We start from the raw sequence: 14,183 nt of genomic DNA on the forward strand, positions 1-14,183 counted from the left end.
AACAAAGAAACTCTCACTAACTTAAGATATGGGTGTTTGCGTAAAACTAGCTGATTTTCCCCACTTCAATCGAGTGGTTTCATAAACTGTAGCTTATGCATTGATGACTATGGGTATGTCTACACTGCAAAGGAAAACCCATGGCTGGCCCACGCCAGCTGACTCCGGCTCATGGGGCTTGGGCTAGGGGCTATTTCATTGCTGTGTAGACTTCTGGGCTCAGGCTAGAGCCTGGGCTCTAGGACCCTGCAAGGCGGGTGCCTCCCAGAGCTCAGGCTCCAGCCCAAGCCTGAAAGCCAACGCAGCAATGAAACAGCCAGAGTCCTGCATGGACCAGCTGCAGATTTTTCTTGTCTGTGTAGACAGACATACCCTAAAAATCTGATTCAACTCTGACTGAAGTCATTGGGATTCTTTCCACTGACTTCAACGGGATGTTCATTTCCTAAAATGCACTGGACACTTGACTAATAAATCCAGATTGAAATAAGTGTATCCTTTTAAAACGATTGTGACTTTTTTAATTAAAATTTCTGTGAGGCACAGACATAACTGTTGAACACCAACTGCCCAATTCATTGGGTATGAAAATTTAATATACCTTTTTTTATTTCTAAATGGAATTTTTTGTTTAATTTATCTGAATATATTTTTAAATGAGGTCTCTTAGTGGTTAATGCTGTAGATTTCAGATAGATTAAGTGATCCAAACACCTCCTACTCTATTTTTAATCTAAAAAATTGTGGTTGGAAGCACCTGGTATAAATAGCAGTGATACGTTTAAGGAACACTATTCTTTTTCACACCTCAAGAGTGTTTTCACGGCAGATTCTGAATGCAGATTATGGTCTGAACAAAGCTGCCAAACATAACTAGAAAGTAACTCCTATAGAAGGAACAACTGTCCAGTTACTGATTAAAACTGTTTTCCTACACAGAATACTCTTTCTCTTTGTGGGTAGCAATTGCATTAAACAATATCCAGTGATCTAACTTTCATAAGTTTTTAAGAGCAAGAATGTGAAACGTTTAATAGCTGCGTAACTTAAAATGTCTCTAGAGAATCTTTGCTTGATTGTGACTCAGAAGAGATGTAAAGAGGCCAGCTGCCCATGTACATATGCGCTAGGCCGGCTTTGCTAGAGGTTGCTGGTGAAGGCTTAAGACTGATGCTATGTCTTTACACAGCTCAACAGAAATAAGGGCTCCTGGCTATAAGAGTGGCTGATATGCCATAGGCCCTGCCTGTATTGCTGATCATAGTTCCTCTCCCAGCTCCTATGTCTCATGGGACATCCTCTTTATGCTTGGAACAGCCTGCCATTTCCTGTTCACAAATACCCATCTCGGTTTAAACCCCACTGCTTTCCTAACCTCTTTAGGGGCGTATGGGTCTGTCATCTTCTGGGAGTTGATCCACATCAGAAGTAGTAGATTCATAAATGTCTTAAGTGACTTAGGAGTGCTAGTTCCATTGAAAGCCATTTTAAGTGTCTTTGTCCTGTTTGAAAATCCCATCCCTAAATTCTTTAGCTGAAGTGGTATCTCATGGTTTTAGCTCTGTGGAGTCCTACATTCAAACCCTGCTGTCAACTCAAGTGGTGACTGTTACCTTTTTAACCCTCCATTTCAATTGTCCTTTCCTCTTCCTTTTGTTTTGGTTTCTTTTGCTGTGTTTCTGAACTAGATGCTGAGCTTGTGGGATCATGGAACACTTAATATCAGAGCTTTGAGTAGGGCTTAAAAAAAAAAATCTGCATTCCTATTCTCCAGAGACTGATATAAATGTGGCTGTGAGGGGCAATACCATGGTAAGAAGAGAAGTCCATCTGTTAGGATTCTACTGTGCTGCTATTCATGCCCCATTCTTTGGGGCTGCTTTTCCATAAGCCTCCAGCTGGTATGGGGCAGATGAGTTTGAGGTGACTTTTCCTGTTTCTTCCCCTGCTGCATGGAAGAAAGATCTTTTCCTCTATCAGAGCCTACCCATTCCATCTACTAGCTCCTGGGTGGAAAACACCACTACTCCACCCATCTGTCCTAGAGTCTTGCCTTCTGTGGGGTACAGACTCTTCATAAGTTGATGCAAAAATTGTCATCTGTTCATTTGCACCTCTGAAACTATAGATTAACATAGTCACCAGTGATCAGAAGTAGGGGCTGAAAATGTGCAGGGAAGCTCTGAACAGCTTGAAGCTAATTTTGTGTGGATTCTGTCATCTGCACAAACTTGAAAATACATTCTTAGTAATTAAAAAAAAAACAAAAAACGGATCTTCCTAAATTTTGCAAAAACCTTCGGGGGTGAGGGAAGGTAGTGGTTTAAACAAAGTCAGAGTCTCGGAAGTCCCAAATCTTGTTCTTCCTTCTGCATCTGACTGGTGTTCATATGTGAAAGTTGTATAGTCCTTTGTAAGGACTTAGATGGTACTTTCAAGGGCACTCAGCATTAGCCTAACACAGTTCCCTTTGACTTCAGTGAGTGTCTTATGCCCAACATCAGTGGGAGCAGAGTTAGGCTAACACTGAGCACTTCTGAAAATTCCACAGTTAGTTTTTGGAGGCGCTCTATTGTTAGCACACCTTGACACTAGAAACCTAGGCTCAGAGGCATTTCATGTTGGAATCGCTTGCATGTCGTATATGAAACTTTATTGCACCACGACCCCCCTCTGACAAAAAAAACTACATCTCACGCACGCACGCCTAAGGGCTTCAGTCCCAGGCCGCAGGGCAGTAGCCTGAGCCCCGCTGCCCCGGTCTGAAGCCCATGGGCTTCGACTTCAGCCCTTGACAATGGGGCTCGGGCTTCAGCCCTGGGCCCCACTGAGTCTAATGGCAGCCCTGGTGACCCCATTAAAACAGGGTAGCAACCCACTTTGGAGTTGCAACCCACAGTTTGAGAACTGCTGTCGTATATGGTTCTTACCACTGTACATGACTATCACTTGTATGGAAGGAAGACAGCATTTCAAGAGAATTAAAAAGGAGGAAATTCTTAAAACAAATGGTCCTCCTGAGTCACTTTTTCCTGTACGTTTGATTTGTACGATGATGTGCTCTGTCTGTAAACTTAACTTTGTATTTTCATTCTAGAACCTGGTCCAAAACCATTCCTGGCAAGGTTGAATTCTTCTCCAGTGAGGGTTCGGACACCTCTCTTCCAATCCCGATAGTGCCACTACAAGGCGTGGATGACTCCTACCCACCCCAGAAGAAATCCTTTATGATGCTCAAGTACATGCATGACCACTACTTGGACAATTATGAATGGTTTATGAGAGCAGATGATGATGTTTACATTAAGGGGGACAGATTGGAGAGCTTCCTTAGGAGTTTGAACAGCAGTGAACCCCTCTTCCTTGGACAGACTGGGCTTGGCACCACCGAAGAGATGGGGAAACTGGCCTTGGAACCTGGCGAGAACTTCTGCATGGGAGGACCTGGAGTGATCATGAGCCGGGAGGTTCTGCGCAGAATGGTGCCTCACATTGGCGAGTGCTTGCGAGAGATGTACACCACTCATGAGGACGTGGAAGTGGGAAGATGTGTGCGGAGGTTTGCAGGAGTGCAGTGTGTCTGGTCTTATGAGGTAAGAACATAAGCAATGAGGCATGTGGGGGCGAAAGGTGTGATGTTTTGTACAGGATAATGTCCTGTCCCAGACACAAGCAAATGGGATATGGTCTACCTGACACCTAATTTTGTATAATATAAATTTAAAATTGGTTAAAGAAGTTCTGGATATTGCACCTGTCCCAGAGCTCCCCTGCCTTTCTTTCTGGCTTTAAAATAAAATTTGTCCTATCTCTTGAAAATAGTTTTTCTTCTTCCTGTCATCATGTGAAACCCCCACACAAATGGATATGTGACGGCATGGAGAAAAATGTCTCATAAATGAACCAAACTGGGGAAAACTGGTAACTTCTCTAACCTTTGTTACACTACTCTCCGATGTCTGTCTGTTTTTATTTTATTTATTTATTTTTTAAAAGTCATCAGGTAGAGGTGTGACATGTAAGCTGAGTGTCTCATAGTTTTACCATCCCTGTACTGTGAGGTAAGAATGTTCATCACCCCCATTTTACAAATAGAAACTTGAGGGGAAAACTGAATCGAAGTGGTTTGTTTGTTTGTTTTTTCCTCAAATGGGGCTCAGCACTCACAAGCCCGTATGAAGTTAATAGGGAGCTGCAGGTGCTCACCACTTCTGAAATTAAGTCCCTGAGTGATTTGCTGACTGTCAGAGCCATGAGTGGGTGTTCTTGGCTTCTAGTTTGTGCTTAACCAACTTGTCTGTGGGATCAGTATTGAAAACTAATGGTTTAATTACCAGACTGCTTACCAGTGTTGGAGCACACAAGGCTTATAGACTTGTTTTGTAAAGTAATTCCATGTTTCTGTCTTAGTCTTTCACCCAAGGTATACCTATTGCCAAACAAGTGTTTAATCTCTCCAGCATTTAACATTGTCACACTGCATACAGTACTAAGTCTGCAGATAATTAAACATGAAACTGCCTACAAGAAAGTATCTATGGCTCAGGCATGATTCTGTTACTTGTTGGATATTTGGTGATTCCTGCTGTTGGACTTTGTGGGTGGAGACTAGTCTTCAGAGGAGCTTATTCCACCCCTTCCCCCCCCCCCCCCCCCCCTGTACTGACCACTGCTGAAATCTGCCCGTAGAGATCTGATTGCAGCTTCAGGATCTCAAAAAACTCACAACCTGCTGTTTACTATGCTTCTATTATGTTTATTACTTACACTTTATGGATCTGAATTGTCCATGAGGATAACAGTTCTCTAGACGTCAGAGTTTGGTTGTAAGTATTGTAGAAGAATAATTCTGCTCAACTGCTTACACAGGAGTTTTTAAAATAAAAATACAGTGGAATCACTTCCATCAATCTGGAGTTCTGTAAAAGCCTGTCCCTACAGAATCTAAATATGTGGCCAAGCGTGAGTTCAGTTCTTTTTAAAGGGACACCAACTTAATCACACTTCTGCTAGTATTGGAAAGAATACTGAAGATTACTACCGATAAGAGATCAGAGGAAGATTGCTTTAGACTCATATTTTTGTTCCAAAGGAATACTCTGTGTGTGTCTGGCAGCTCTGTGCATAGTTTTCCCTAACTGTGAGTTCTCACATAGCAATGGGGGGAGTTTTTAAAAAAGAAAATTGTAAAACCACAGAAATTGAAAGAGGGACTTGAGTCCGAGAGAGTACCTGAAGCTGCTATTAACTTGAATTGACTTGGTTTCATTTTGACAGCGACATGGTTTAAATTTTTGAAATAATTACTGATTGCTTCTCCATTTAGTGCTTTGTGGGCCCAGTTGGAGCTCAGTGGAGTCAATGGGCATTGGATCAGGTCCTTGAGATGGAGAGATCTTTTCATCTGCATTCATCTTGTCACATGTATATAAAAAATGAAATCTGGACACAGGCAAAGATGAGCTCTAGAACGGCAGTGGTGCTGTCACTTCTATATTTCTAGACCTGAAATGATTTACTAGTGTGTTAGGTGCTTTACAGAGAAAAGGATCAAACCACTTTTTTTTCTTTCTTAGTTCTCCTATTTAAAATAGTTATTGGGCCTAGAGCAGACTATTGAAACAACTTCCATGTAAATAGCTACATCAGGTATAACTTGAAACTATTAAATGCTCAAATCCTGGTCCCATTGAAATTAATAGCAAAACAGCCATTGATTTCAGTAGGACCAAGATTTGGCATGAAATCTTGAATCATTTGTGGAGCGGTCACACTTTAAGGAGGTTAGAAAAACAAAACAAAGTGCGTGACGTAGCAGAACTAGACTGCAAATAATGCTGAGGAAAAGCAAAATGCTTGAGTGTTTTTAAGCTGTTCAGAATGTTTTCTCACAGATGTGGTGGAATATCTAAAATTAGCATGTGGAGGGGGGGAAATAGCATGAACTCTTACATTCTCTCTCACACTGCAGGAGTAATTTTTAAGGTTTAGTGTTCCCTGGGAGGGAGGAATGGCTGGGTAGCAGTTTCAATGATGAAAGCACATTACTGCTTTAGGGAGTAGCTGCACTTTCATTTCATTGAGGGCTTTTTTATTTAAAAACTATCATAATTTGGTCTTTGGTCTGATTCCCTCCATGCCCGGATAACTGGATTAAATGTGCCTAGGGAATGTTATGTAAAATAAAACAATGGCTCTGTTAAGCAATGCAGCTGTCTTAACCAGCTGTGTTAGGAAAGGTTAGTGTTTAAGCAACATTTTCCATGTCTTAAGTGTATTCATGAGTGTCAAGCAAGCGATGCCTAAAATGCAATGCATTGTATTGCAACAGACTTTGGGTGGAAGGAACAGTTATTCCATCCCCTGCCTTCTGGGGGTATTAGTATTGCATTCTTTAGGATACCTCGAATTAGTTCCCTCTTTACAGTTCTTGCAGGGCTTAGCAAATTAGACCCTAATTGCTTTTTAAAAAAAATCCTTGCTCATGACTTCCATTTAGAAGAGTTCCAAAGTGCTTTAATGGTCCAAATCGTCAAGCCCCTATTCACGTGAGTAATTTCACTGATGTCCGTAGGGGCTTCTTGCGTGAGCAAGTGTTTACCAGTACTTTGCCATACGTTTGTGGAACATCGTTGGGGGAAACTCTGCTAGGCCCTGTATCTTCCCCCTCTCTACCCTCCATTGCCATTACCCTTATTGACACTCTAGGAATCACATACGTTTGGATAACTGCAACCACCTCTTGTCCAGCCTTCTTTACACCTCCCTCTCCCTTTTAGCTCCAGGCACAGCATGACCACCAAAACTGTCCTCTTCTGTCCTGACCATTAGACACCCCTCTACTGCTGCATCAAAGCTTTGTCCCAGCCTACATGTCTGGTCCTAGATCTTCTTGTTCCTCCTGTACCTTCTGCTTGATCAAAGATATCCGCCTTGAAACCCGTCTTGTTTCGTTCCAGCATTTGGTGCTGGCTTCTGTGCTGCCTCTTACTCATGAAGTTTACTCCACTAAGCTACCAATCTTCTTCATTACAAGTCTCATGTAAACTCACTACTTCCATGATGCCCACAAGACAAGTTGTGAATAAACTTTGTTGGCCTGAATGCTTGAGGGGGGTGTGGGGAAGGGCGGGGGAGGGGAGGCTAGCACTGTCTGTTGTTCCCTTCTCTGGGTTTTATCTTTTCTCTGGTGTGTCTGAGGTTGTAAGATCTCTATCAGTGATTGTTCCTTTTTTGTGTGTGTGGTAGAGTGCTGAACCTGTCATTTGTGCTTAACAAATAACTGAAATGCAGCCACCTCCTAGGGTCAATGGGAGTAACCACTCAATAATTCGGGCACAACACATTGCATGACAGCAGGGTGACAGGACAAATTATACCAAGGACTAACAGGGCCATGGAATATCATATGTCCACAGAGAACAGACAGGACCTAGGTTATAAGGTCTCTCTTTCAAAACCTGACACCCCTCCCCATCCCCAGCATAAAGTATGTGGAGCTTAATTTTTCTGCGTTGGGGAGGATAAAGGGCTGAGTTGATCCCATGAGGACTGGACCCCACAGTCCTAGAGAATCTAGGTATTTCAATCTTAAAGGGATGCTGCCAGGGCTGAGGAGAGAATATTTGATTATACCTGTGTTTCAAATCTTTTCTTTCGCTATTAGTTTACTACTTTGCATTTCTCTCTGCTTGGAGAGTGAAGACTGGCTAGTTCACTTTCTGCCTTTGGTACACTGGCACAATGTTGCACTATTTCAGTTGCTCATACTGAAGAAAGCTAGCTTCCGTTCTGATGCAAGGCTATTGCAGGGCTTTCATTTTTAAAAAAATTGTCAACTTTTCTATTTTGAGTTTCATTTTGAGTCTTGTATTTTCTTTAGCAACATCTCACCTGTGGGATCATCTTTCAGTAGTAGGTGATGCATTTTTTGGTAGTTGCTCTTGCCATAAAAATACTATGTAAAGAGTTTGATTCCTGTTTATAGGAATCCTGATTACTTTTATCCAAGTTATAACTGCTGGTAATTGGCAAAGCTGCAGCATATGCATCCAACTTTCCTCAGTTCTGATACAATCCATTTGCACCATTTTGCTCTCTTAGTGTCAAACACTTTTCTTTCCTCATACTACAGTGACTGGTGCAGAATAAGAACCTAGACAGTGTTGTGCCCTGGTGAAAATCTCTTACTGGAAACTTTGGTTTTCGAAAGAATAATGTTTTCGAAAGAAAAGCATTACATGCTTAATTCTATTTTAACTAGACCTGAAAAGTCATTTTTAAAAATGTACTGGTCCATGTGTCTTAATAGAAACTCCACTTCCTAGCAGGCCTTTGGAGCGGAGCCTGAAGCTGGAGTGCGGAGCAGCTCCAGAGCAGTGGAGCTGCAGGTTTTTGCCTGGAGCTGGAGCACAGCTCCAAAGCCCGGCTTTCTAGTTTACCTAGCAGTGTCTTGGGGTGGGGAGTACTTTCCACACCAAAGCATCAAAATAGAAAACACATTTTCAAAACCTCTTTACCTGTGAGAGGTAGTGTAAGGGAAGTCCGGGAGAGTCAAGTGTTGTATTTTTATTGTGGGTTGAGAAAAAGCAGTTTGTCCCATAGCCAGATTCACAGAGGTCCAATTATGAATCCATCAGATAGGGATGTAAGCATCCCCCAAACTTTCCATTCCTGTATATAAGACTCTCAAATGCGCGGGGGTGGGTGGGGGGTGGGGGTTGTTTATGGGCTCTAAAGTGGCCAGAACTCAGAGAAATCCTGTGATGGTTAGGGAGGGAAACAGGAAGTACTGGCTTTAGGGGACAAATATACAACTCTTAGCATGTGACTAGTCTCCAGTTCTGTGGGTTTCTCTCTTGAGAAAAGCAACAGAACGTCCTGTGGCACCTTTAAGACTAACAGATGTATTGGAGCATAAGCTTTCGTGGGTGAATGCCCATGAAATGCATCCGACGAAGTGGGCATTCACCCACGAAAGCTTATGCTCCAATACATCTGTTAGTCTTAAAGGTGCCACAGGACGTTCTGTTGCTTTTTACAGATCCAGACTAACACGGCTACCCCTCTGATACTTGATCTCTTGAGAAAGAAACTTCTCCTTCACTGTGTCAAACTATTGGAGACTAACTGGCTGACTGGCAGTGCTGACTAGCTTCGTGTGGCCCACTTAGAGCGTGGTCCTATGCTACATTAACTTCAAGGGCAGAACTCCGGTTGACTCTCTAATGGTGCAGCATCAGAGTCCTGATGAGATTTTATTGGAATATTCTGTACTTGCCTGTTTAGTCTGATGTATATTACAATAGAGTTGTGAAGACCTTTGAGAAGCAGGGTACTGCATGTGTCTTGTTAACCTCAAGGACCAATGTAGCGTCATGTCAGTTCTTGAATTTGTCATCGTCAACATTTTTCCACAATGCTGAGTGTCCACGATTCCAACTGAGGTCAGTACTTCTGGAAATCGGGCCTTCAGTATTGCTTTACATCAGTGTGTCTCTGACATGCAGTCCATTCTGACCTCAGGCCATGTGCTACTCTTAAAATAAACCTGTCCTTGGGAAACATGGGATAGCAGGGTTATAAACTGATGCCATCTGTGTACGTGGTGCCATGTGTACCCACGCACAAGGTGCGTAGAGTCTGAATCTGATGCAGACCATCTGTACGTATACAATGATTAGTTTGGAGAGAACCTTGAAGTAGTACAGTTTAAAAAACTGTACTAACTTGGATGGGACTGTCATTGAAAGACTTCATGGAAGTCTGCTTGCTCTTTTTAAGAGCAATTCCGTTTAGCATATAGGAGCTGAAGAATGGATTTCAAGTACTGTGTGCATGGCTGAGAAGAAACAAGTACTTTGCAGGAGAGACAATGGACAAGAATAGGTGGTGACCGTATGTAGGCAGGGGCAGAATTGCGCGAGGCCTTGGAAATGAGTGCAAAAAAACTTGACCTTGATGCGGCAGGCAATAGGGAACCAGTGAAGAGCTTGGGGGAGGTAGAGGGAGGTGGGCAGAGCATCATAACTCTAATAACAGCACATTTGGCAGATTGGTGAGGGGAGAAGCAGGGAGGTCAAAGCTGAGGAAGCTTCTACATAGATGCAGGAAGGCCACAGGGTGGATGAGGGTTTCGGCATTTGGAATGGGAGATCCACATCCAAACTGTAACTTCTACATCGTCTAAGTTACTTAAAAGAAAGCAAAATCTGACTGAAAACTCATAAGCCTTTTTTAGTAACTTCTGCAGTCGCAGATCAGCAAAGCCTTAAAGAAGAAGTTTGAGGTTTGTGAAGTATTTTGATTGCTTTGCTGTTTGAACCCAAAGACCCTGGAGACAGTTCCATTTTGTATATATGCAATTTTAGCACGAATATTTTTGTTTTGACTCCTGGCCTTGTTGTTGGGAGTGGGAGGAGGGAATTGTATGGTGTGCACTCGTATTCAACTTGTATGTAATGTCGGGGTTTTTTGTTTTGTTAAGGTTTGACCCAGTTTTCATGAGAACACAGAGGAATCTGGTCTTAATTAGATGACCTATGGTAATGTCTAAGCTGAAGGTTATAAAAATTGAAACTTGAACAATGAAATGTTGTCTCTGCTGATGCCATGCATAAAAATAAAAGTACCTTAGGTCTTCCTTCAGTCTTCTGATTAGTCATTGTCTTGTGTACAGTCAGCTCAGCAAAGATTTTATTGCATTGCTGGATAAAGAACTTTAATAGAATGCTCCATATCCCAGATTCTTAATTCAGACATGTACTTATGGAGAGAAGTTGTGTGAAGACTTGAGAAACCATTGGAGAAGGGGGAAATATGTGGTTCCCCTTGTCTGAACTTTATAACAGTTACTCTGTCAATATGCAAAATAAATTTCTACTCTCTTTCCCTCCCAGTGTCCCCTGTATGCATCCTCCCCATTTGCTAAAACTAAGTATGGAAAAGCTGTGTAAAAATAAATTCTTAGAAAAGGGTCTTGATTGACTTGATAGTATATCTACAATCAACTTGAAATCTAGTCAGTTTTTTTTGTTTAAGTTTTGGATACTACACCTGCCCTAACGATCCCTTCGGTCTTGCCAATCTTTATGGGTTGGCAATAGCACTTTTTTTTTTTTTTAAATGGCTGTCTCATTGTGAGAAGCCCACACAAAACAAAGTGGAAGCTCTGTATAGTCTGCTTCACTGTCTAGGCGAACTTGTCAAATGCACAAAGCAGTTAAACTATAAAGAGAGATTACTACAACAAAGACTAGACTCTTAGGTGGCACTTATAGTAATAGGCACAGTGCTTTTAGGGTTGCTTTTTTAGTTGACCATATCCCTTTTAATGTCAAGTGAAATTTCACTTTTTAAAAAAATGTGAAGAGGGGGACCTGCTTTCAATCCCTCAGTCTTATTACTATTTAAGACTTATTTTTAATGTAGCACCAACAGTGTGCTGGGTTTGTCTAGACTAGAGCTAGACCTGGTAGACTATACCTGTAGTCCTGGGTGCTCCAAAACAACCAACCTTGTAAAAGCCAGGAGCACTAATCTGTTTCCAGGGCCTTTATTAATGCTGTTGGGAAGTCAGCATGACAAAATTATATACAGTAGATATCTCCATCCTGATGTATCATTAAAACAGCTGCTTTCTAAGCAGCTCTCTTTGCTGGTCATGGTATGCTAGTATATACAAAGGCTTTAGTAAACTGTCAGTTATATTTATTGATACAGCAGGATCAGTCCCTGGCATGTTCTATTAGTACCTTCCCAATTAGTGTTCCTGATCTTTTTTCATTCTTATCTGCCTCAAATTGAGAGAAGAAAAGGGGGAAAAATACTGAAAAGAATTGTTAGGTCTCTTAAAAAAAATAAATCTCCTTCTGCTTCAACAGCTTCCTTTTATAAGGTCACTGTCTGTGCAATACAGACATCCACTAGTGCTGCAGTTTTTCCTTTTTGCTGACTCGGCTGGGATGAAACTTCAGCGTGTTTAGATGTACAGCTGCAATGAGTAATGGGAACTGAATACCTTAGCCCTCCCATACACACGACACTAAAAGGTTTCTGTATGGTAAGCTAGAGCCTGGCTTTGGACTGCAGTGGAGGTTCCAGCCCTGTGGTAGAGAAGTGCTACTGATAAAAGTGGCTGTGAAACAGCAATCTACAGCACCAGCTCCCTGTCACAAAAAGGAACGTTTCTAACACTCTGCGGTGTACTACGCTGTACAAGATCTCCCCTCTTCTCTACATAATCTGCCGACTGCAGTTTGTACTGTCCATCGTATGGAGAATGTAGTTGTTCAGGATGTATCTAGCCTCCTCTCATTTAGCAAGTTTCCTGCTGAAGCGTTGCTGTGAGTTGTGCCCTGAAGCCCTCTGATTTGGAAAATGGAACTTGGTTCTAATCTACTGGGCTGCCATGTATCTTTAATTGAGTCTTAAAAGGCTTTAAACACTTAGCACTAATTTCCTGTGTTTAAAAGCTTATCTGGACTCCTGATGGTGTAAACTTTCATGGTTATCAGCTGGAGTCTTAAAATCTTGCCAGAAATCCTGATTATCTAAAAGGTAGGCAGGCATTTTGTTCTTGCCTACCTGGGACACCATGACCTCTAAGTGTCCCCAATTTCTCTGCATGTACTATTAGGAACTCTTGGAAAGCTTGCTGTTAAATTTCACCTGGAAGAGGATTCACTGGTCCTGTTGCACTTAAAACTTAGTTCTTCTTTCTTTCTTGCTTTAAATTGGATTTCTGCTTGTATTGCCACTTGAAACAAACGAATGGTCAAGAATGACCTTCAGATATGTTTGAGCAACTTCACATACAATAATAATGATACAAACTTGACTCTAGTTTTCCTTTTCACCTGCGGGAAATTTGAGAATCTGGTTAACTGGCAAATCATGTTACAGATGGTTGTCGGGTTTTTTTGTTTGTATGATTTTTGAAATTTCATTAACAAATAGCCAAAGTTAGCTTAAATTCAAATATATTGATGGTGCAATAATTTTGTTTTGTTTTTGCGCGTGTGCATCAGATCTGATCTACTCACTTAGGGTTTGCACTCTACATTTGTGTTGGTGTTCTGGTTTTTGAATTAGTTGGAGAGGACGTTCCACTATCCTAGTTAGGCCCCCACTCCTGCATTTGGATCTGCTAGCGAAGGTTTCTCCAGCCATGCCAGATCCTATTTGACTGCAGAATTGGGGCCTGAGGGCTTTGCTACATGGGGAACTATTGTATATTAGCCATTCCTAACTAACTCCATGATGGATTCTCATATTCCACTCTGAGTGTCTTATTCAGAATTGGCATAAGTGGATTGAACTAATTTGGAATAAGGCACTGTTGTGGAATAACAGCACTCACACATGGCATTAATCAGGAATCATTACCTTATTCCAGATTTATTTCTGTGTAGACAAGCCTTTAGTCTGTGAAGTTCTCAGGGAAAGAGAGAGTCTTCAGGTATCTGCAGAGAACACAGTTGATGCTTAACAAATAGGTTGCAGATCTTAGTTAAACATTTTGAAGCTTGAAGGCTAGCATTTTCCTATTAAATAATACAGGAAGATGATGATAAATGTCCTAGTAAGAATCTTCTGAGGTTTCAGAGGTGAATTGTCTTCCTCCACTGCAGTAAGAAGAGTGGGAAGACACATAACTGTGCAAATTCTGACTAATTGGAGTAGCTTTTTCCTTTATACCTTCAGAAATACTGAGCATGTATGGCATATGGATACTTCTCTCCATCCCAGTGTGCCTGCACTGGCACTTGAAGTTGGTCTCAACATCTGTTCTAAAAGGCTGAACAAGTTGCTTCATGAATAATAGTGGGCAAGTTTTGATATACATAACTGTAAATCAGTGTGACGGGTTAGAACACTGCTCCAAGAATAAGTTAATGCTAATGAAGGTACCAGCCCTTCTAGGCCTTCAATGGGTTTAATTGCTTGGCAGTAACTCCCTTATTTGAAATAAAACTAAATGTTTTGGCGGGTTATGTCACCACTGTATTATTGTGGAATGAAGGAGAGAGTGTTAGTTTGCCTCCACTGAACTGCCTTAAGCCTCCTCTGGATGCATAGTACACTTCAGACAGCCCAGATACTGCAGCAATATTGTCTGTCTTGGTAGTATAATGCAGTGGCTCTCAACCTTTCCAGACTACTGTACCCCTTCCAGGAGTCTC

At 41.8% G+C, this 14,183-nt stretch overlaps 1 protein-coding gene across 1 annotated transcript in view; it reads left to right on the forward strand.

The window, feature by feature from the left end:
- Window positions 1-14,183, forward strand: part of CHSY1 (chondroitin sulfate synthase 1) — a 102,596-nt gene that overhangs the window by 10,610 nt on the left and 77,803 nt on the right. Inside the window, exon 2 of the mRNA XM_005294824.5 lies at window positions 3,098-3,593. Within this exon, the coding sequence (XP_005294881.2) occupies window positions 3,098-3,593 (496 nt within the window). The remainder of the gene's footprint in view (window positions 1-3,097; window positions 3,594-14,183) is intronic.

The sequence above is a fragment of the Chrysemys picta genome, chromosome 10 (genome assembly GCF_011386835.1).
Source record: "Chrysemys picta bellii isolate R12L10 chromosome 10, ASM1138683v2, whole genome shotgun sequence".
NCBI classification, from domain to species: domain Eukaryota; kingdom Metazoa; phylum Chordata; order Testudines; family Emydidae; genus Chrysemys; species Chrysemys picta.